Source organism: Salvelinus fontinalis, chromosome 16 (genome assembly GCF_029448725.1).
Source record: "Salvelinus fontinalis isolate EN_2023a chromosome 16, ASM2944872v1, whole genome shotgun sequence".
Classification (NCBI taxonomy): domain Eukaryota; kingdom Metazoa; phylum Chordata; class Actinopteri; order Salmoniformes; family Salmonidae; genus Salvelinus; species Salvelinus fontinalis.
In genome coordinates, this window is record NC_074680.1 from 15,050,646 (window position 1) to 15,074,625 (window position 23,980).

Below are 23,980 nucleotides of genomic sequence, written 5' to 3' on the forward strand. Positions count from 1 at the left end.
TGAGTGCCAAGTTCCACATAATAAGTCACTAAACAGTGTTCGTCAGAAGACACAATTTATCACCGTCCTCTGAAAGGTGCATTTAGCTTAACAATTACTGTGTTTACAGTACAAAGTGACATTTCATACTGAATTGATTTGTGACTGAGGGGGGAGGACAGGACACACGTAGTTCTTTCTGTCCCAGCATGCTCCAGGCTTTCTGAATAGAACCACAGTTGCTTGTTTAATTACCACATTACGGTTCACTCATTCTCTTATACTTTTTTGTTTTGTTTGTGTGACTCAAAGCGGACTATAATCGAATAGTGAAAAGTTTTTTATTTTTTCTTCCTGCTTCTCTTTCGGTTGCCCGGGAGACCATTGGCTGTTAAGCGCTATTGCCCTAGTAACCTCCCCACACACTAAGCAGAAATACCACCCTCCTTTCAACTGTACTCTACCTCAGCTCACTGGAAGTGGCCAATAGAGTTCTTTTTAATTTCTATGAGACATGATTCTACTTCTGAATCTCCTACTGTGTTATGGTGTGAGGTCAAACTGCTTGACTCCAGAAATCATTCTTGAAGGTCAACTATTACCTATTTAAATATCAACTTTTTTTATATTCTGCAGATTCAGGTTATGAAGATGTGTATTTTCTGGCCATAGGAAACCAGAGGGTCTCTGTGAGCAGTCTGCTGGTATGTCATGGTCTGCTGCTGGTGGGGACCAACCTGGGAGTGACAGTGGCCCTCTCTGTCCCTAGACTACAGGGCATCCCCAAGGTCACAGGTGGGTGCATCTTCATCTGAAGATTATTCCAGATTATCAAAACATCCCAATGAGGATTTCTATGGCAATCCATCCATTTGGTGTCATAGTTTTGGGGTTAAAGAGGGGATTTGGGAAGGGGTGCTTTAAGGTCTTTGATAGCCGGTAGTATGTCATTGTAAATGGAGCAAAACATGGGTTAATGGGCCTCAGTCATTATCCTTCAGGACCCAGCCCTGCCTGGTTAGTTTAGTGTAGCCTTTCTCACAATGATACTGTCTCTTAATTGATATAATGACTCAAAGCCAATTTCCGTGTGCCTCCGGTCTACAGAATTCTTAATCTCTGGAGGCTTCTGCCAAAAGCAGGCAATTTCAAACATATGTAGTTATTACCAGTATTATCTAGTAATGTTAGCTGTTGATTAGTGCATTTGTATGTGTGTATGGAGTAATGTGTGTCTGGATATTTGGATGTTGTAGGACGGGGCATGGTATCTTTCCATGCCCACCACGGCCCAGTGAAGTTCCTCACCATGGCAGCCGCCGTGTGCAACCGGACCTCAGGCAACTCAGACAGCCCAGGCAGCAGCCCACCCAGCCAGCCAGGGGACACCCAGGACGGGGAGGCCTCCCCACCTCCACCCCCAGGCTCCACACCCAGTCCTGCTGCTACTCAGGGCCGGGGAGTGTGGCTGGGGGAGGCAGGCTGCACCTCCATGGCCCTCCAGGACTCCCTGTCGTCCTCCTGTGGCTCCCTGGCTCTGTCCCAGGGCTCTCTGGAGCATGGGCCTGAGGACGGGGCCATCTATGACCTGGTCAATGACCCAGCCAATCACCAGAGGGGCAGGAGGGTCAAGAAGGTGGACGTCGGCTCTCTGCTTGTGGTGTCGGGGGGGCTGGGTCACCGCAGGGTCAACAGGAAGAGCAAACAGTCCCGCCAGGAGGAGACGGTGTCCACCATTATGGTGTGGCAGATCCCTCTTCTCAACATGTAAGAGACCAGAGACTAAAGACTAACTACCACAGTGCAGCAAGGTGAGTGGGACCATAGTCACTGCAGTAGTCACTAGTGTTAATGGTTTAATAACCACTCATAAGACAATAGTAATAGTCTTTTCAAGTCTCCCCATACTCCTCCTCATGCTCTTATTGTCCCTCTTTCTCGTCAGGGTGCTGCAGTTCCTTTTGGAAGTCAGTGACACAACTCCAAAGGATGTCCATTGCCATAGTTGTCTGGACTTTGGACTCAGTCAACTCAACCATGTGTCTTAGAATGAAAAATACTTTAGAGGGCATTCCATAAACAGTTTGAAGAGTTTCTTATGGTATCTCCCACCCAAAAACCTATCGCCTTATGTACATGTGAGACATTCCCATTGGGTCAATGCCAAGGGATCAATACACTATAACCACTTTTTCATGGCACCTGACTTTGCTTACAGCATTCAATACCTGAACCGTTAACACCATGGTGGAAGATGAATCCAGGGAAGAGAACATGAATATGTAGAAAAACCACTGAAATGGCCTTAATGTCATTCTTACGATGTCATTTTCATAGAGGACCGATGAAATGTTACTTGTCTCCTTCAGTTGTTATAACATGGCTAATATATTCTGTTACTTAGACGTTGGGCCAGATCATCAGTGTCGATGGCACAATAATTATATCGGGGCAGATGCGGGTGCAGTATGAAGATGGACACGTCAGAAATTCCCATTTTCCTATGTGGACTGGAAGTTGAGAGACAAGTTGACGTCATCTCTGTGGCTTTGAACAATGTCTAGTCTGACACTTCCACTGGTAGGTAAAGGCATATTCTTTGGGGCCAAGGCCCTGATATCATGATCATCTCATTGTGCCAGTCTATGTTCTATGAATTGGGTCTGTTTCTAGATATGCTTGTTTGTTATTGGGTCAGGGAGAGGTCCTTTGCAATGGTGTCCTTATTTCACTGGGACACTAAAGCTGAAAGTTTCCTTATAGTTGCCATCAGGGGGCTATGGAGGGTGAGTGTTTCTGAAAGGTATGATGGGACTTCCTGGCTGGCCAGGTTTCCTGTAGATCCTAAATGGAGGGAGAGTCGCTAACTGTTACCAGATGAAAAGAAGTAGGGGTTGTTACTTGCCCAAATAAACGTTGTCACTAAAGGGTATTTAAAAAAGAAAAAAATTATAAAAAGCTTTATACTTTTGTCACATTTTGTATGTACTTCTGTTGCGTATATTAACACATCTATAAACAATGTTTTATTCAACAGTTTTATGGATCTTTTCTTTACATACTGTGTCTAGGTTTGTTTTAATCTAGTTTTAATGTATGCACGCTCAGTTTGCTCACCTTATTTTAACAGAAAGGAAATACTGGAGGTGCACTAGTTCACATATGTTGCCAGTATGTATAGCCTTGGGTGTTTGGTTCAATGCCAAGCTCTAAATTCACCTCTCCACACTGAACATCAAGGGTCTTTCTGTATTGTTTGCATAACTACATGTTGCGAATGCACTAGTTTAGACCTTCAGATGAACACCGGTACTAACTATACCATACAATCAAAGCAACACCAAACAAAAAAACCTGTATGGTTTGTATTTTGAGAAATGACGAAGCAAGACTGCAAGGAAATGGTATAAAAGGTTGCGGAGTAACTGATAACTTGTAATCAGTTACATGTAATCTGATGACAAAAAAAAAACTCATCAGTTTACATCTTCTTTTGAAAAAGTAGATTACTTCTTGATAACTTTTAAATTAAAAAAGGACATTTGTGGAAAAATACATTGACACCTTTCTGTTTTCTCAATGACATGCAATTCGGCATTGAAAAAAGGCGCATGTTTTAAGTTTGTTCCACCTGAGCGAGTCTGACAACTATGATGACACACCAAATGTGTTTGGATCTTTTTGTCTTCTTATAATGCCTCTTAAAGGAAAATTCCACCCAAAAACAATCTATTATTTGTTTCATAATTCCATTGTTGACATAATCCCAAAATGTTTTGCTTGTCAGCAATCAAGTTTCCAAAATGTGTAACTTTCAAAATACAGAAATCATTCCTATATGAGGGCATTTTTTGGGTGGCGTTTTCCCGTAAGGGGAAAGTAATCTAAAAGCAACAAAGTAATCAGGGTATGTTACTGAGTTTGGCTAATCCAAATGTTACAGATTGCAGTTTTGAACAGGTAACTAGGAACTGTAATGGATTACATTTAGAAATTAACCTATCCAACCCTGAAATATGTGCTGCAGCAAAAGCTTTGTTAACCTAATCTACTAGATAATGTGATGCTATCAATTCATGTAAGGACAATCTTTTGCCCGGAGGGTAGTAAGAACTGAGGGTGACGCATTTCCTGAAGATTTCAACATGTACTCTTTCTCTCAGCTGGTCAGGATCTAATTTGTTTCATGCCGCCCACATAGTGTTACACAATCATGTTGAAATGTATTACTGTATTATCTGTGTTAACGCAAATATATTCTAGAACTTGAAGTTTAGTGTCCCTGCCTTTATCCAAATGATTACCCTTATGCCATATTATTCCAGTAATAGCTTGCTGTAATCTAATGTGCTGTATCATGAACCCAAACATTTCCCACAGGATGTCTCATTTAGCTAATGTCCTGATGACTATTCTGTCTTGAGGGTAAAGACATTATTTATTAACCAGTGAAGGTATACAGACCAGCAGCACCTCAATAACAAATACTGTATCTAGAGCCCTGCTTTTGGACAATTGTGGCGTGCCTGGATTTGAACCTTTTATTTGAAGTCTTTTCATCAAACTGTCCCCTTTTTTCTTTTTATGTCAGATGATCCAGGACCATCCTCAGACCATTGCTTTAATTTTTGGTGGAATTCTCATTTCTTGATATAATACAGGATTAAACCTTGCTATGTCACGTAATTGCGCAAAAAACAGGGCCCCATCACCACAGAGCAATCCCAGGCTCGTGCCCTGTATGACTGTTGTCATTCATCACACTGGGAGATGGCCTTGACTCACAAGCACACTGTTTTTCTCGGATTCTGCATGGTTTCCATGGAGAACTGTCAATGGTCTGCGACAGCATGGCTGTGTGTGTGAGTGTGATTTCTCTCCTCACAGCGTGTGGATGTGTTGTGTGTGGCATGTCTGCTCCTCAAGATAATACTGAGGGACAATCATGCATTATATTCTGAACGTGGAAGATTTGTTGTGGCTATGGCTTGCTTTTTCTCTGTGTTCATCTGTCCCAGGCAGGAATGCTGCAGTGTAATCCATGGTGCTGATTGTACTCTGGTGCCCTTGTGTTGGCCCAGAGTGGCTCAGCTATTTTTATATCTAAAAGGCCAGTGGTTACGCCATGCAACCTCCAGAGAATGGGAAGATAAGGGTGCTGGATAAAACTGTCTCCGTCTATAACTGGGATACTGATATGAGACACACTGACACGTTATGCTATTTTAACTCTGTGAAGGTAGTGGTTGTTTTGCTGGTTCTTAAACTTTTTTTTTTAATTCTCACAAATGTAAGGGAAGCACTCGTTTGCGCGTAGTTTTTTTGCTTTTCCATTTGGGTTGTATTTAGTATGTATGTATTCTTTTTTTTTTTTTTTGTAATCATTTGAGAGACTGGACTGAAGGAGAGGGCAGCTTATTTACAGTGCCTTCAGAAAGTATTCACACCCCTTTTTCCACATTTCGTTGTGTTACAGACTGAATTTCTAGGTTAAATTGAGATGTGTCACTGGCCCACACACAATAACCCACAATGTCAAAGAGGATTTATGTTTTTAGAAATCTTTACAACTTAATAAAAAATTTAAAGTGGCAATGTCTTGAGTCAATAAGTATTCAACCCCTGTTCTGGCAAGCCTAAATACAGTTAAAGTTTACATACACTTAGGTTGGAGTCATTAAAACTCAACCACTCCACAAATTTCTTGTTAACAAACTATAGTTTTGGCAAGTCGGTTAGGACATCTACTTTGTGCATGACAAGTCATTTTTCCAACAATTGTTTACAGAGAGATTATTAAACCTATAATTCACTGTATCACAATTCCAGTGGGTCAGAAGTTTACATACACTATGTTGACTGTGCCTTTAAACAGCTTGGGAAATTCCAGAAAATGATGTCATGGCTTTAAAATCTTCTGATAGGCTAATTTACATAATTAGTCAATTGGAGGTGTACATGTGGATGTATTTCAAGGCCTACCTTCAAACTCAGTGCCTCTTTGCTTGACATCATGGGAAAATCAAAAGAAATCAGCCAAGACCTCAGAAAAAAAATTGTTGACCTCCACAAGTCTGGTTCATCCTTGGGAGCAATTTCCAAACGCCTGAAGGTACCACGTTCATCTGTACAAACAATAGTATGTGTAAAGTGTAAACACCATAGGACCACACAGCCGTCATACCGTTTCTCCCATTATTCTCTGCAGATCCTCTCAAGCTTTGTCAGGTTGGATGGGGAGCATCGCTGCACAGCTATTTTCAGGTCTCTCTGAGATGTTCGATCGGGTTCAAGTCCGGTCTCTAGCTGGGCCACTCAAGATCATTCAGAGACTTGTCCCGAAGCCACTACTGCGTTGTCTTGGCTGTGTGCTTAGGGTCATTGTCTTGTTGGAAAGTGAACCTTCGCCCCAGTCTGAGGTCCTGAGTGCTCTGGAGCAGGTTTTCATGAAGGATCTCTCTGTACTTTTCTCCATTCATCTTTGCCTCAATCCTGACTAGTCTCCCAGTCCCTGCTGCTGAAAAACATCCCCACAGCATGATGCTGCCACCACCATGCTTCACGGTAGGGATGGTGCCAGGTTTCCTCCAGACGTGACACTTGGCATTCAGGCCAAATAGTTCAATCTTGGTTTCATCAGACCAGAGAATCTTGTTTCTTATGGTGTGAGTATTTAGGTGCCTTTTGGCAAACTCCAAGCGGGCTGTCATGCCTTTTACTGAGTGACTTCTGTCTGGCCACTCTACCATAAAGGCCTGATTTTAGTGGAGTGCTGCAGAGATAGTTGTCCTTCTGGCGCTTTCTCCCATCTCCACAGAGTAACGCTGGAGCTCTGTCAGAGTTATCATCGGGTTCTTGGTTACAAACTTCTTCCATTTAAGAATGATGGAGGCCACTGTGTTCTTGGGAACCTTCAGTGCTGTAGAAATGTTTTGGTGCCCTTCCCCAGATCTATGCCTGACACAATCCTGTCTCGGAGCTTGATGGACAATTCCACCGACCTCACGACTTGGTTTTTGCTCTGACATGCACTGTCAATTGTGGGACCTTATGTACGTGTGTACCTTTCCAATAAATATAATTTACCTCAGGTGGACTCCAAGTTGTACAGACATCGCAAGGATGATCAATGGAAATAGGATGCACACAAGCTCAATTTTGAGTTTCATAGCAAAGGTTCTGAATACTTATGTAAATAAGTTCTTTTTTTTTATTTTTATTATGCATTTGCAAATATTTCTAAAAACCTGTTTTCGCTTTGTCATTAGGTAGTGTGTGTAGATTGATGAAAAACAGATGCAATCAATTTTAGAATAAGTCTAACGTAACAAAATGGGGAAAGTCAATGTGTCTGAATACTTTCCAAATGCACTATAACCCATGATTTAAAGGGTAGGTTGAAGCAATGTTCTTCCTGTCAGACTAAAATATGATCGGACGTAGCGTACCAAGCAGAAGGCGGTAGACGTAGTACATTTTAATGTGGACACAAGTCTTTATAATTACAATATCCCAATAGGGAAACACAAATGTGTATGTTGTCTAGTGAACAACATATTTGCTATTTGGCTTTGCTTTTGAAGTAGGGCCTTTCCTGTAAGAGGCTGTGGTAGGGTCTTACAATAATACACGCAAGGGCGCAGATCGCTGAGCTTCCCCCATGACATCTCTGACACAAAAGCGTGTGAAGGAATGTCGCATTTTCCCGGTGGTTTGCCTCCAGCGCGTGCGTGGTGCATGCGCTGAGGGAATATCCGTGTAGAGGGTGTGTGGTCTAGATCAATAACTGTCGGACTGTAGCCAACTGTAAAAAATCTAAACACATTCGAGGCAGCGGAGAGGGAGAACACTGATCTATGCTGGACTGATTTTAAACTGTGGAGGTGAAATACGACATTTGATGCTCACCGCTCAGCTCGGACGCACTGGAGAGCTGCAGGAGGAATTTACTTGGCAACATATTGGTCGTGGATAGATCATCTGAAAGACTGAGTCCTGGAATGACTGTTTGTGTTTTGTTTTAGCCAAGACATCGATGTAGTTACAGTGGACTTTCTTTTGTGATTTTTTAAGGAATAACAAAGATCCATTTACTCGGAGATTATTTGTCCAAGTGATAGCCTATATAGCTAAAGGACATGTAATGAAGGACTTCTTCACATTTACGAAATTATCTCTATGAGGGAAAAGAGGTGTCTTGCATTTTTGAGGTTCTCCAATTTTCAGTATTGGGGCTACCTTACATAACTGGGCTTTGTGTGTGTGTGTGAGACTGATGAAAACGGTCTGTTGAACTGCGCTGCTACTTCACCAAATACGTAAGTAGTAGGCTATACTATAATAATAATCATCATCATGCTATTTAGGATAAAAGTTTTTATGAGTCGAGATGCATTTCCATCTTTGATGATACCTTAATAGTAAATGTAGCCTTGAATAATTGCTTGCCTTAATTATATTGCTCGCAAATGTGCCAATTTATATTTCTTCACGTTATGATGAATGAATGTATGAATCAATTTCTATAAATTATTGTACTAGAATTTGGTTTCTATTACACAATTTGACAGCGAAATGTGCGCGTGAACGGCTTCCTCTCCCATCATATTCAGGATTTAGCAGTCAACAGTGGCCACTGAGCATGCGCCCTATGTGTCCGTCTCCCATGGGGTCGCGATTAACACAGATTAGAATGATCATCCAATAGGTAGGTCATGTGTGTTAGCAGCGTATAGCAACAATAATTTACTTGTTATTCCATTCACTATGTCTAATATCTTAATAATAACACTTGAATTCATATTTTTCTGCACACGTGCCAAATGTGCAATTAGACCCGTATAATAATATCTGTAGAATTTAATAATGTTATGTTTTTCAATAGAGTTTAGTCAATTTTGAGAAAACATCAAAGTTACTCTATAAAGCTCTGAAGATATGCAGCAGATATGCCAAAATTGGCTCCATGTGTTGCTTGTGGAGTAAGGGCGCCCCTCAGAGTTTAAGTAGCACTGGCAACAATTTAGGTTTTAGTTATTTGAAACATGCCATAGAAGCAGGATGGATTTTCAATGACTTTTGATATATTTCTCTTCTCCCCTAACGTGTCAAAAAGGTTCAAGGGACGAGACCAGCCAAGATCTGGAGGAGTGATTCTAGAAGATTCTGTTGGATTCTCCTCGCTATGATCACTGAGGATCTGAACTACCACTAGCTCTGATCAGACAGGATGAATGACAGACAGAGACCGGGAGGAGGAGTGCACACAGTGGAGGCAGACGTAATCTTCCACCATGCCGTCTGCTCCGACCTCCTCTCCTCCCCCTCGGATGAGGATGGGGGTGTCTGTCCCCTCCCACGGAAGCAGGAGGGGAACACCAATGCTCCAGACCTGGGATTCATACTGGACGACCAGGGATTCTGTCGACAGAGCACACCAGTTACAAAGGAGTACTTGTTGGATGGTGGTACGGTGATTGGGCATCATCACTTTGACCGTTCACAGGGTGATGGATCACACATCTCAAAAACAGATCAGCTTCACATTACTGATCTTTCTCATCAAGCACATACATCTCACATACCCACGCTTGATGCTGGTAGAGACCAGAACTGTACTCATGGCAGAAACGGTATCAGTGAGGATATGAATGGGGCGAGGGCCAAAGTGCCCTGCAGTGTGGGTCCCTCTCTGTACTTCAAGGGAGAGGCCAAAGAGGAAGCGGAAGGGTCTCTGTCCCTCTACAGAGAGAGCATAGTGGGGAGTCAGTGTCACATCACAAACGTCACCGCCTCCCCGGAGCAGGGGACCTCCGCGCCTGACACTCATTGTATCACCGCGGACAACCAGCCAACCATACAAGAGCTGGAGCGCTTGTTTAGCCACAGCTCTGGCACAGAATATGACACATTGTATGGACAGTCAGGGCTTGAGTCGAACCAAGGACACAGGGGCAGTAGTGGCGTCAGTAACACAACGCCTAAAGAGGAGCCGGATTTAGTGATTGAAGTCGGTGGCCAGAAAATCAGTGTTCACAAGTCTGTTCTGGCAGAGAAGAGTGACTATTTCAAGGCTCGTCAGTCGAGAGACATCCTGAAAGTGAAAGGGCTGAAGTACAAGACCCTGACCATCCTGATAGACTATATCTACACCTCTCAGATGAATGTGCACAAGGACAATGTGGTAGAGGTGATCACAGGAGCTAAGATCTTACAGATCCCATGTGCCCTCCAGGCTGCTATGGATACCATCTCAGAGCAGGTCACAGCAGAGAACTGCTACGAGATTCTAACTATCGCCAAGAAGCAACGACTCAACCAACTGAAGGAGACGGCCTATCGCTTCATGAGTGACAATTTCCTCCAGATCCTGCGGGACCAAACGGTGTATGGACATCTGACTGGGTCGGAGAGGGATCTGGTCCTGAAGAAGAGAATGGAGGGGAAGAGGTCCCTGATGGTCGCTGAAATCAACGATGTGTTCGACCGCGTCGGGAGCCGACCTCAGAGTCGCTGTAACAGTCGACCACAGAGCCCTCTGTCCGTGGCATCCTTCGAGGAGAACCACATGATTTACTACTTCAACGAGGCAGCCAATGACTGGAGACCTCTGACTCTGATGCCGGAGGACATTAACACTAAGGGCTGTGGGATCTGCACCTTGTACAACTACCTGTTTGTGGCCGGTGGGATAAAGGGATATGGGGATAAGGGCAAGGTTTCAGACAAGGTGTTCTGTTACAACCCCATCACTAACCGCTGGAGCGAGGTTCGGCCGCTCAACCAGGCGCGGTCGCAGCTCAAGCTAGTGTCTATGGAGGGTAACTTGTACGCCATAGGAGGCGAGTGTTTGTTCACAGTTGAAAAGTATGATCCTCGGACTGACAGATGGACCACAGTGGCTCCCTTACCCAAAGGGGCGTTTGCAGTGGCCCATGAAGCTACCACATGTAACGGAGAGCTCTATGTTTCTGGAGGGTCTCTGTTCTACCGTCTCCTAAAATACGACCCCAAGAGGGACGAGTGGCAGGAGTGCCCCTACAACAACAGCAGGAAGAAGTCAACCGACATGGTGGCTCTGAAAAGCTTCATCTACAGGTTTGACGTCAACCGCGACCAGGGGGTCAATGTGTTCAAGTACAACACTATAGTGAAAATGTGGCACGACTGCGTGTCACAGCGACAGGGCACCCCTTTGCCGTTTCGGTGTGCCGTCATCGGAAATTGCATCTATTGTGTGAACAAGACTCAGATTCTGCAGTTTGTAGTGGAGGAGGACGGCTCTTACTTTGTAGAGGAACCTCTGAGGCCACCACTGGAAGCTAAGGGCATACTGTTCCCTTTCATCCTCAGTCTGCCTGACAAGACTCATGTGATATGACCGTGTACCAATGGCGCTACATTACAGAAGCCCGTCAATAGAATATAGTGGACCTTTAAAATATAATGAACATTTTTCAATGTCAGCTTTACTCCCCCCCCCCCCCCTGTCCAGTTTACCTGCTCGTAATGGAATGTGTTGTCTTTGCATGGTCAGTGACAGTATCTACAGGACAAGCCTTAACAAGGATGACTTTAACATGTTGAATGAGTGCAACCAGAAATGCATCTGTCTGTAAATAATGAGCTAATGACACGTGCAGATGTTTTTTTGTGTATTCCCCTGTGTTCAGTTTGTATTGTGCATTTTTGTTTCAGCAGATAGTTAGAATAGATATTGTTTTTAATTCTGTTGGCTGGCTGGTCGCTTTTAGACAAAAATCTCACATCAGAGGTGGAATTGTCTGAGTGCAGGGGCAGTTAAAGTATGTTCTGACTGACATAGCTGGCAAGTCCTATCTAAATGAAACAAGCAAACACATAAGCAGCTTCATCTGGTACAGTACAAGGCCTGCTACTGTGGTGATGTATGCTCTGTAACATGGCTCTATGAAGAAACGGTGGGGAGGGGAAATAACATTCACACAGCACCAAGGCCCGATATCAGAACTGCCTTTGACATTACTTCACAAGGCCATTGAACAGAAGGAGGAAATTAGCCACATACTGTATATATTCTACAATAATGCTATTCTACCATTATAGATAATCAAGGGATAATGTTGAAGAGCACAATGCACTTATTAGTGAATTAGGTTCAGAACCAGTACCCACCTATTCATTCAGAACCAATAACCAGCCTTGCAAGTTTCGTCAAAGACAACACTCTACATACAGGTGAGTTTCAATACACTACAAACATTATTCTGTGGTGTACATGAATCCGAAGGTGAATTCTTGCAGCACAAGAAGAGGTGTTTTTTGACCGATCTTTGGGATCGTGTTAGGTTACTAGGTTTGATTGAAACGGATCTTAGGTGTGCAAAGATGTTTACAGAATACAGGATTGAGTCCGTATAGATATGAGGGACACTGTTCACTCTTAGGGGCCTGGTCCTTGACTATCACATTTGCCAAAGACAAAATAGTCTGGTATTGTCTCATATAGTCTGATAATAACACAGCAAACCCTTTCAGACGTTTCAGTAAATAAATCTATAGTAAATATATTTGGGTGATTTAATATCCTAAATCCCCAAAATGTATGTGACCTCTACAACACTAAGCAATAGTATTAGCAGCAATGTATCAATGTTGCCGTGATGCAAGGGCACCACACTTGCTGCTAAAATATTCTTTAACATTCTTCAGAGAAGTGAGGAGTCATTTCTCCTATGCAGGACAGGAGAATTTGTCCTTGTCCTGCCGATAATGAAAACGCTATTATGTTGTCATCTCCCACAAGTATTTGATGAGCCAGCCAGAAAGACTGTGACTAGCATACATAGTATGCATTTTCGGATACTGTTGAACTGCCTCACAAGTACTTGACTATTTCAGTATAATTTATGCTAGCCATGGCCTGTCAGTTTTATTCCATCCATTTATAATGCATAATCATCTCACCCACAGTGTTTAGTAGGAAGCACACTTTTCATCAACTTTAACTCAATGTTCATCTGTTCTGCTAAGGTATGCCAAATCCTTATTGCACTTTAATACAATATTGGAGCTGGTCAAATAGCACTCCATCTCGTTACTCTTTCTTAGAAATTAGACCTATTTGTTTAGTTTTTGCAATAATACATCAATGGGAGTTTTATTCATCTGTGGGATTTTATTCAGTGAGCAAAATGCAACTATCACATTTGAACAGTATCTCCGAGAGGCAGTTGTAACTTGTGACAGAGTGGATGTGGTTGGATTTATTAGTTTGGTATTTTACTGGCTGGCATCAGTGTGTAGTGAAGCTCTTATGGCCTGTTGGCTTTGGACATAATATTGCAATGATGAATGGCTTAAAGTACAGTGTGGGTTGAAGGCTTTCTTGCTGTTAATGGCATATAATAAGTAACAGCTAAAAAACTAACTGTTTTAATGATGTATTTCAGTCGAAACTAAGTGCTGCAAATAAAATAAAAATTGTCTGAGAAAAGTGACACTGTCATTTTCTATAGAATGTGTCTTGCAGTATGGAGGGAGAGGTCCTTAATTATCATTGCTGACGAGCAGTGCTCTGACAGACTTTTATTTTCACTTGGTACAGAAGCGCCACCTACTGGACAATGACTAACAAGTCATGCGCTTGTCATTTCTCTCTTAAATGAAAACAGATTAATTCACTATAAGAATACCAGCCAACACTGTATTGATACATTATTGTATTTGCTCCCCTAAGTGAAAAGATACAACATTTATCTCTCCTGATGAGGCAGAAGGGGTTGTGATGCTTGGTGTTGTTGCTATAGCCGGGTGACTTCAGCAGGTCCTGCGGTTTCGGCATCATCTCCTCTGTACACCTCAGGTCTACTCTCGGTAATCTCTGGACTACGGAACGTAGTTGTAGAGAAGTAGTTCACATATTTGGACACTGGTGGCTCCTCCTACTCGACAATTGAAATGTAAGTATTTTGAGTAAACATACATTATATAATTAGGGCTAGTAGTTTTTCCTGACCATAACTTTTTTCCTGGTGAAGCCACGTGGTCAGGAAAAACTTGCACCATCAATTATAATTGACAATGAAACAAAATATTTTGTTAGATTGACACCCCTTATAGAAAAGAAGAACAGTGTCATCTTCTGGTGAGTAGAGAGGTACCGGTGTATTACCTCAGCGATAGGAGGCAGGTTGTCGGCCCACTGCGTGATTTCCTGTGTGGAGCGGTCGATGGTGACGTTCATGATACTCTTGCATGTCTGTCTGGTTGACCTCTTGGCTATGGGGATCAAGGCCAAGACAAAACAGGCTGCCACGTTCAACGCCCCGGCAACCACAAAGCCCAAGTTGTAGCTTCCTGTCATGTCATTCACCCAACCTGACCGGGACAACAACTCATGTATGACTGGGACTTCAAACAACAAAGTTATGATGACTATGCCTTTTATCATCATACTACTTGTATGATGTTCCTTCATGCAAAGACAGTGATGCAACCTCTGCACATCTGGCCCCCAAAAATTTGAGCCGATTGTCATTGTTTGGCCGTACTGACATGGCTTACACTCCTCCAACTTAAGAATAAGTACTGTTACAACAATAACGTCAGCTGCGGTGAACCTACCAGCAAAGGGCGGCCCCAAGCAGCTGACCGCGTTGACCGTGAGCATGAACCCCCAGGCCACGGGCATCTTCTCGGCCCCCATCAGGTCAAAGGTCAGGACAGGGAGCAGGATGTAGTTGCCAGCATCAGCGATCCCCAGGAACAGGCCGAAGGCCACCAGAGAGCCGTAGGAATGGAGCAGTGGGATCAACATGTACAGCAGACCTGGCAACACGGGAGGAAAGACAGCAGGGGACAGGTTGTGTACGGTCTTCAGAATTCACCTTGTACATTTGACTGCAGAACAGCCGTGATAATAATCGCCATAACATACCCTCTCTCGTGTCGTGTTGCTTTAGTAACGGTCACAATGACCGCGAGGAAGTATAGGCATAAGGCCAACCCACCCACACCGAAGACAGAGGCCTGGTTGATGTAGAGCCTGTTGATTCTCTCTGAATCACAGATCCTGCCGAAGATGATCCGGCTGACCATGCTAGTCAAGCCTAGGAACAGCATGATGTTAGTGGCACTGTGGACGGGGATGCCCAGCTGAACCGCATGCTTCACCTAGAGCAGGACACACACACACACACACACACACACACACACTTTGTACCTGAACTACATTCACTCATCTTTGAGATACAGTGCATTTGGGAAGTATTCAGACCCCTTGACTTTTTTCACATTTTGTAATGTTACAGCCTTATTCTTAAATCGATGAAATAGTCCCCCCCCCCCCCCCCAATCAATCTGCACACAATACCCCATAATGACAGCAAAAACAGTTTTTTAGAAATATTAGTAAATGTATATTAAAATAAAACGGAAGTATCACATTTACCTAAGTATTTAGACCCTTTACTCAGTACTATGTTGACGCATGGAAGCGTTGCTGCAAAGCTATTTTCAGGTCTCTCCAGAGATGTTCGATTGGGTTCAAGTCCGGGCTCTGCCTGGGCCACTCAATGACATTCAGAGACTTGTCCCGATGCTACTACTGCATTGTCTTGGCTGTGTGCTTAGGGTCGTTGTCCTGTTGGAAGGTGAACCTTCACCCCAGTCTGAGTTCCTGAGCAGGTTTCATCAAGGGTCTCTGTACTTTTCTCCGTTCATCTGTGCCTCGATCCTGACTAGTCTCCCAGTCCCTGCCACTGAAAAACATGCCCACAGCATGATTCTGCAACCACCATGCTTCACCGTAGGGATGTTGCCCTGGTTTCCTCCAGACGTGACGCTTGGCATTCAGTCCAAAGAGTTCAATCTTGGTTTCATCAGACCAGAGAATCTTGTTTCTCATGGTTTGAGAGTATTTAGGTGCCTTTTGGCAATCTCCAAGCAGGCGGTCATGTGCCTTTTACTGAGGAGTGCTTCTGTCTGGCCACTCTACCATAAAGGCCTGATTGGTGGAGTGCTGCAGAGATGGTTGTCCCATCTCTACAGAGGAATTCTGGAGCTCTGTCAGAGTGACCATTGGGTTCTTGGTCACCTCCCTGACCAAGCCCCTTCTCCCTGATTGCTCAGTTTGGCCAGGCGGCCGGCTCTAGAAAGATTCTTGGTGGTTACAAACTTTTTCCATTTAAGAATGATGGGGGCCACTGTGTTCTTGGGGACCTTCAATGCTACAGACATGTTTTGGTTCACTTCCCCAGATCTGTGTCTCGACACATTCCTGTCTTGGAGCTCTACGGATAATTCCTTCAACCTCATTGCTTGATTTTTGCTCTGACATCCACTGTCAACTGTGGGACCTTGTATAGACAGGTGTGTGCCTTTCCAAATCATGTCCAATCAATTGAATTTACCACAGGTGGACTCCAATCAAGTTGTAGAAACATCTCAAGGATGATCAATGGAAACAGGATGCACAAGAGCTCAATTTCGAGTCTCATAGCAAAGGGTCTGAATAGTTATGTAAATAAGGTATTTCTGTTTTTTTTAAATAAATTAGCAAAATTTCTAAAAAACAGTTTTTCCATTTTTTAAAAAACTTTTCAGCCTTATTCTAAAATTGCTGAATTTATTTTATTGAATCAATCTACACACAATGACCAAGCGAATAGTCAAGGGGTCTGAGTACTTTCCGAATGTACTGTATGAGTAAAATTACAGAATGGTTCCAAACTATAATGTCGTACCATTTCAACTGAGCCTTCAGTTGTTTACACCAATATGTAACTTACCAAGTGGACATATGGAATGAAGAATCCAAATTTACACAGTCCATTGGCTGCAACCCATATCAGAAATATTTTGTCTTTCCACAGGCCAAGGTCCACAACAAACTTCTTCAAGGGAGAGTTCTTCAAATTATCCACCACACTTCTGGTGTAACCTTTCAAATACATATAAATCACTCAAACCTCATCAGTAACACATCGTTTTTGATTAATAATATTACATTTCCGTTTGATAGTGTACACACAAATTCAGTTGAGGTAGTTAAATAAATTGTGCACTCAGTCATGATGATATGAAGGTCCCATCTCTGTATGTTCATCATTTAACATGGTAACCTGCAATGTACTAAAGAAATAAAAAACATTGTGGGTCTGAACGTTCTGCAGTACCTTTGGGGTTGAGTGGCAGGTAGGTGAAGCCGGTGATGACACAAATAATCATGAGACCTGAGAACACTCGGAGACTCTGCCTCCAACCCAGGACGTCTATGAGGAACAGATGGAGCCGAGTCTGGACCAGGGCCCCTGCTGCTCCCCCTGACATCACTATCCCCGTGGCCAGGGAACGCTTGGTGGTGAAGTACTGGCTAACCATGATCATACCTGCCCCACGGGAGGAAGAGGAGGGAGATTGGAGATGGAGGTGAGATAATGTGTTAGCTGTGCTGGTCTTGATAACACAATATGAACTAGAAAAGTTGTGGATGGATTGTTAGTTTTAGTGAATTCATAGTGCAGGGGTAGGCAACTAGATTCAGCTGTGGAACGATTTTGGTCACCGCAAATTGACCACAACCAAGCCCAAAAAGAGACTGTATTTTATTGTTTTTATTTTTTATAATTTCATACATTGAGACATGATCACATCTATCTTTTTTGTTTGTGGGAATACTTGGGAACAGATTTCCTAAATTATACTCATGTTTTGCTGAATTCCTGAGAGGTTTTACTTGTTTACCTGTTGCCGACCCCAGCAGTAGTATAGCTAACCATTAGCTAATTCCATCCCTCCCTTTTTATTTAACCTTTTTTTTAACTAGGCAGGTCAGTTAAGAACAAATTCTTACTTACAACGACGGCCTAGGAACAGTGGGTTGTTCAGGGGCAGAACATAGTTTTACCTTGACAGCTCAGGGATTCAAACTAGCAACCTTTCGGTTACTGGCCCAACGCTCTAACCACTAGGCTACCTGCCCTTGTACCAACCTGGGGTGAAGGCAAAGCTGGAGCCCACTCCAGTGAGGAAGCCGTGTGTGAAGAACAGTGTTCCTAGATTGGGTGCGTAGGACGAGCACACTGTGGAGATCATGATGATGAGGGATCCTAGGATGGATATCTCTCTGGCTCCGTACCTGACTGTCAGCTTCCCAGACAGGGGCCCACAGACCATGATGAAGCCATAGCTGATGGAGCCAACCCATGCTATAGGACAGCAGAAAGTAGGGCATAGGTTAGGTAGCTAGCAGATTTCAGTGTATCTATTCTATGCATCTGTAAGCAATCTTCTGATTGATGTGATACAGTAGGTACAACAGCAGGTCATTCATGCAGTTGAAGGTAACTACTTGTTTAACATGTTTATTACAGGTTTATTAACGTTTAGACATCTAATTTCATGATCACAATCACTTTGCAGCTAATACAAAATAGTTGTTGAAATGTCTAGTTGCAACAGTAGAGTTTACAGTGTGTAGCCTAATACTACATTTCACTATGATGTTGGGTGGAATACGAAAACCTCTGAGACCAGGTTGGATAAACGGGCCAAATGTGATTGTGAAGTTTAGGGTAACTTGCCTGTTTTAGAACTTGTCTCCCCAAACTCTTTGAGGAGACTGATGAGGTACACTCCGAAGGAGTTGTGGTATCCCAGTACCAGGACATTATAGAGGAACGATGAAAAGACAATCACCCATCCCCATCCTCCGTCCGGGGGAGGCTTGATAGGTGGGGGTCTGCGAAGCTCCCGAGGAATAAGTTCGGGTTCCTCGGAGTAAAACCTCCTGAAGGGAATGGCAGTCCAGAAGATGTGCATCTTGTTGCACAAAAAACACGAACCTTGGGTGCTATCCACCTAGACCGGTTAGAGACTTCTGGTGCGCAAAATAAAGGTGGATAGAATCAAAGAGGAATGTTGCCATAGCGCCGACCATGATTAACCCAGATCTGTCTGACATCATAATTGCCATAAAGCGATCTCCCACGAAACTGGCGAGCTTTGGCCACCTTCAGTAGGCCTATTCTAGACTGGTTACCAGTCACCTTCAGTAGGCCTATTCTAGACTGGTTACCAGTCACCTTCAGTAGGCCTATTCTAGACTGGTTACCAGTTTATTAACATTCACTTATTTTAGGCTACTTCGCGTCATATGCCCAAGGTTTAGCATGACAGGTTGGCAAGTAGTGGAATGATAGCTACATAACCTACATTTTGATCGTAATACAAATTAATTATTTAATAATTTATCAATATTTGCAACGAAATTGAGCCAACTCAAAGGTGTGTGTGTGCGCGCAACGTTACGCGCTTTGGAATTATTCCAAAGATTTTGAGCTATTTTTCGAGCTATTCTATAGGCATTAGGGGCCATTTGCTTTATTGGTTTACTAGCCTATACTTTAGAGAAAGCTTTTAAGATTGTATTTTATTCTATGGCCTTATTTTTGAGAACTGTATTTTATTGTAGGCTACCTTTCTATACGTCTATTGCTATATATGCTACAGATGTGTGTTTTTCAATTTATTTGGTCTCCAGTCTCCAGCTTTTTTGGATACAGTGGCAGCAGCCTGTCACAGCACATAGCCTGGATCACATGGTTGCGCATAGTGCGTGTGTGACGTAGTAGGACATTGAATAGAAGATGGAGAGAAAATGCCTACTGCCTTCTGAATATAGCAGAAAATAAAAACATCGCCCCAATTCGTTCTACATTCTTTGCAATCATTTAGCGGTATAGGTAACTGCTGTATGGTAGTGTTGCATAACGGGCCCAATGGCTGTGGCAAACGCGAAACAAACTGTCCTAAATCCGGTAAGAGGCTTGTTCACTAGCCTACCTCTACTACTCACAGCGAGACTCTCCCTTTCTCAACAATGAGAATAAAATAATTCTGACACATTGAATAGCCTACCCTGGATATTAGGCTACCGCAGGTATTTTTCTGTTATCAATAGGTAGCTTATATGTGCAGCTATATCGTCCATCGTTTTGCAGTCATTTCATTGTAGCTTATTATTGTCGGGGCGAAATCCTGTTATGTTTAACGATTTTATACGATGGGATAGAGGTTATTGAATGTATTGCTACATTAATGGCGTAGGACACACACACACACTAAATATGATTTGATTATGTTTGCCTTTATTAAGCCTCTCTTACCTCTCCATTCAGGCGATTCCGTTCACTGGGGCCATACCTGGGGGCCTACACCCTGGCGAGATAGTCATTATCCAGGGCACTGTTCACAATGATGCTGACAGGTATGTGATGTTGTTTTCCCTAGCCCTAATTTCATGTCCACATCCCGGTTCAACCTAACACTAATTTTGGTTACCCAGAAGTAAAATTCCAGCCACCCATATCAGACTGTTCTCTCTGCTACTGCATGGCAAGTGGTACCAATGCACCAAGTCTGGAACCAGCAGGCATCTTGGGGGTCCTTTGTCATAAGACTACTAAATACTTAAGTAAATAGCTACCCGATCTAACTGCAAAAAGTTTTAATGCAATCTTTTGACTCATCACATATGCTGCTGCTGTTTATTATCTATCTAAACATACATACTGTATATACTTACCTCGTACCCCTGCTCATCGACTCGGTATTGGTACCCCGTGTATATAGCCAAATTATCGTTACTCATTGTGTATTTATTCCTTGTGCTATTCTTCTCTCTGCATTGTTGGGAAGGGTCGTCAGTAAGCATTTTTTCAGGCTCAACTGAAAAATAATATGCTTACCCAACTTGAAAAAAGACACAAATAATAAATTTACCTAGCTAAATTTTTTTAAACTTGCAAAGAAATATGTTTACCCAACTCCGTTCACCCTAAATAATGATACATTTAGTGTGACTCGAGTCCCCACCTTTGCTTTTAGAAATGTTGAAACTCTTAATACACACCAATGTGATAACTGCAGGTTCCAGATGGACCTGTCCTGTGGCAGCAGTACTAAACCTCGTGCGGACATCGCCTTCCACTTCAACCCCCGTTTTAAGGGTTCCCCGTGCGTGGTGTGTAACTCCCTGGTGCAGGAGAGTTGGGGCAGGGAGGAGACCCTTCAGCAGCTGCCCTACAGACAGGGAGCAGCCTTCGAGACGATCATCCTGGTCCATGATGACGTCTTTAAGGCAATGGACCAATGTCTGAGAGTTAACTGATTTACCATACATAGACAGTTTTTGCAGCTTAAGTCACCTTAAACATGAGAGCAAAGTCTTCAATTAGGCCACGTACAAGAAAAACTCCCTATCCTATATTTGCTTGCACATTCACTTCTGTTGAGTCACAAGACGCTAGTAGTATCATGCAAAAGTCAAGCAAATACAGTATAATGGATTTAGTATATGATGTCGTGTGAATGCTATTTTCCTTTGTACCTGCAGGTGGCAGTAAATGGTTCTCATTTGTTAGAATACAAGCACAGAATCCCACTGAACAGGATTGACACACTTTCTATATGTGGGAAAGTTAAGGTGCACGCCCTTGGCTTTATACCAACCTCAGTAAGTACCCCTCCCCATTACTATATGTCCATACTAGAATAATAAAACATTTTCCAGCTCACTCTAATGACTGTCTTTATTATGTTCTCCTATAGGCAATATATTCAATATCAGGCGAATCAGGTGACCTGGTGAGTTGTATTATTTATAGTTTATGGAAAATATAAAACATCTATGTAAGGCAACATGACTAATTGCATCAATATGTTGCACAGTTTACAGACATGGCCTAAATCTTATGTATTTCCAGAGTCTCCCTTACAAAGGCAGTCTACTGAAAGGGGTGAGTCCAGGACAGCACATCACAATCAAGGGACAGGTCAGCATGTACCCACACAGGTAAGCAATGGGACACAACTCAATATTTAAACCATGTTTCAAGAAAATGGGCCGTGTACCTTTTGAGGTGGTGTGTAAGGTCAGGACTGCCCAGTGCCCACTATCCGTAACACACTGTAGAATAACCTGCATCGTTGTTGTCTGATGAACCTCCTGTCTGGCAGCTTCACTGTGAACCTCCGCAACAGCAGCAGTGAGAACATCGCTCTGCACCTGAACCCCCGGATGAAGTCAGCCATGGTCATCAGGAACTCCTACCTGAGTGAGTCGTGGGGACCAGAGGAGAGGGAGATTCCCCTCTTCCCATTCTCACCTGGGGAGTACTTTGAGGTATGCTGCCTCTTAATATTACAGTAGAATATTTTTTGTATTCATTTTTCTTACTTAAAAAAAAAATAAGCCCAGTCATCAGTTCTCACATCACCTGCACGTTACTTGTATTATTGGAACTCTCGCTTGTCTTTTTCACTACAAGTACTCTCTCTGCCCCAGATGCTTATCCTCTGCCAGCCCCACCAGTTCAAGCTGGCGGTGAACGGCTCTCACCTGCTGGACTACAGGCATCGGGTGCAGGACCTGAGCACCATCAACCAGCTGGAGATCATGGGAGACCTGGAGCTGATGGATGTCAAGCTGTGGTGACCGAGGACATAGACGCTAAGCCCCATTCTGGACAACAGGCCAGGTTACATCCCCCACCACCAATGAATATTAATGTATTTATTTTAGACACTTATTGATGCCGTAAATCAATGGTGCTACCTATCAATGATTTAGAGGCTGGTATAATGATTTAAAATTGTTTGACCATCCAGATCTGTTTACACGATTGATTTTCCAGATACAAAGGGTGTCTGACTACCTCCGGAGGTGGTCGGGAAGATCGGATCACAATGCATCTTTTAATTGGCTACACCTGTCAAAAAATGTGGACAAAGTACGTGTTAGCACTAGGTATTAAGAGGGCTATAAATTAACTCTTTGGTGGAAGGCCTCTAAATATCAATTTACATCTACAGGGACCGTGATTTGGGAGGGGTTAACTAAAGCATTTCTTGGAGCTGAAATACTAAAATATTCCCAGTCACCCATCTCAGGTGTTGAAACAAATGATAGGATGGTTACAGGTGATGCTTAGCAAGCCTCAGAATATATTCTATCAGGAATATGAAAACCCTGACCATATTTAACGTTCCTGCACCCGAGGGAACATGTGTGGCTATTTATGACCCATAGGCTTCGTTTAGAAAGGCAGCCCAATTCTGACCTTTTTCCATGAATTGGTCTTTTGAACAATCACATCAGATTGGTCAAAAGACCAATTAGTGAAACAAAGATCACAAATTGGGCTGCCTGTCAAAACATAGCCTTGAGTAATGTGCTTCAATATTCATCCAATAGATACCTTAGAAAGGCAATGTGGCCTAAAAGGCTGCATTACAAGGTCAAATACGCTATCTGTATGTGCAATCACAGAAATGCCAAATCTGTCTAAGCTTACCCACCATATGATCTAGTCTAGTGTACTTCAGTCAAAGCACACTACAGGGTCAAACCAAATACACTGGTTGATGATTCCAATGAAAATAATGTGTGTTAATCAATTCGTGTTATGGCCATTTCCTTTCTTGCTTGTCCAGTCACTCAACTAACCATTTGAGCTGGCCACCTCTATGTAAATTATTTTTCAGTCATGCATTTCACCCATTTTGTTTTTAACAGTAATTTCTTACTGTTACACTGCTGAGATGTCATCTTCCAGCAGTGGCCCTTACTCCAGTGGTGCACCAAGTGTGACTGGGTATATTTGCAAAGCAAGAGACCTTGCCTGCTGTCTGTTTCCTCCTGATGTACATAATATAAAGAATCTACTGTATGTAATGTATTATAAATAGTTCAAGTGCTTTTAAATAAATGTATGATTGGAATATTCCTCTGGGGTCTTTTGTCCACCAGATCCTCAATTACCTGTGATATCTACATGCACATTTATCACCGCTCCAACATAGGTACATTTATCCTCTTCAACCACCAGATGTCGCTACAAGTTAAAAGGTGCAGTCGACTGGCCCTTTTTTCCACACTCAAACCATGCAGAGGCAAAGGCTCTTCTATAAGCTGATGTTTGCTTCGTCACATTAAAAATAGCAAATCCACGTGGCTTAG

At 43.0% G+C, this 23,980-nt stretch overlaps 4 protein-coding genes across 9 annotated transcripts in view; 3 read left to right on the forward strand and 1 right to left on the reverse strand.

The window, feature by feature from the left end:
- The window catches only part of arhgef10 (Rho guanine nucleotide exchange factor (GEF) 10), a 98,880-nt gene extending 93,306 nt beyond the window's left edge, over window positions 1-5,574 (forward strand). For 3 of the 4 annotated variants that reach the window (XM_055864460.1, XM_055864463.1, XM_055864461.1), the window contains 3 exons: window positions 616-774; window positions 1,236-1,790; window positions 1,925-5,574. In XM_055864460.1, the coding sequence (XP_055720435.1) occupies window positions 616-774; window positions 1,236-1,750 (674 nt within the window). In that variant the 3' untranslated portion in view covers window positions 1,751-1,790; window positions 1,925-5,574. The remainder of the gene's footprint in view (window positions 1-615; window positions 775-1,235; window positions 1,791-1,924) is intronic. The other variant, XM_055864462.1, reaches the window with a different exon arrangement.
- A 1,938-nt stretch (window positions 5,575-7,512) lies between these two features.
- LOC129812692 (kelch repeat and BTB domain-containing protein 11-like) lies at window positions 7,513-13,453 on the forward strand. 2 transcript variants are annotated; one of them, XM_055864476.1, is made up of 3 exons: window positions 7,513-8,297; window positions 8,592-8,686; window positions 9,095-13,453. In XM_055864476.1, exon 3 carries the CDS (start codon window positions 9,209-9,211, stop codon window positions 11,357-11,359), a length of 2,151 nt encoding a protein of 716 aa, XP_055720451.1. In that variant the 5' UTR covers window positions 7,513-8,297; window positions 8,592-8,686; window positions 9,095-9,208; the 3' UTR covers window positions 11,360-13,453. The 2 variants fall into 2 exon arrangements, with proteins under 2 accessions (XP_055720451.1, XP_055720450.1); XM_055864475.1 differs by lacking the exon at window positions 8,592-8,686.
- LOC129812694 (monocarboxylate transporter 10-like) lies at window positions 13,452-20,501 on the reverse strand. The gene is made up of 8 exons (XM_055864485.1): window positions 20,127-20,501; window positions 17,952-18,748; window positions 17,136-17,348; window positions 16,749-16,900; window positions 14,970-15,132; window positions 14,584-14,787; window positions 14,132-14,337; window positions 13,452-13,901 (listed from the first exon to the last, which is right to left on the reverse strand). Exons 2-8 carry the CDS (start codon window positions 18,133-18,135, stop codon window positions 13,761-13,763), a joined length of 1,263 nt encoding a protein of 420 aa, XP_055720460.1. The 5' UTR covers window positions 18,136-18,748; window positions 20,127-20,501; the 3' UTR covers window positions 13,452-13,760.
- LOC129812695 (galectin-8-like) lies at window positions 19,533-23,742 on the forward strand. Of its 2 annotated transcripts, none has more exons than XM_055864486.1 (8): window positions 19,533-19,778; window positions 20,139-20,227; window positions 20,890-21,100; window positions 21,356-21,475; window positions 21,571-21,606; window positions 21,726-21,814; window positions 21,979-22,144; window positions 22,307-23,742. In XM_055864486.1, exons 1-8 carry the CDS (start codon window positions 19,740-19,742, stop codon window positions 22,454-22,456), a joined length of 900 nt encoding a protein of 299 aa, XP_055720461.1. In that variant the 5' UTR covers window positions 19,533-19,739; the 3' UTR covers window positions 22,457-23,742. The 2 variants fall into 2 exon arrangements, with proteins under 2 accessions (XP_055720461.1, XP_055720462.1); XM_055864487.1 differs by lacking the exon at window positions 19,533-19,778 and adding an exon at window positions 19,790-19,900.
- The last annotated feature ends 238 nt before the right edge of the window (window positions 23,743-23,980 follow it).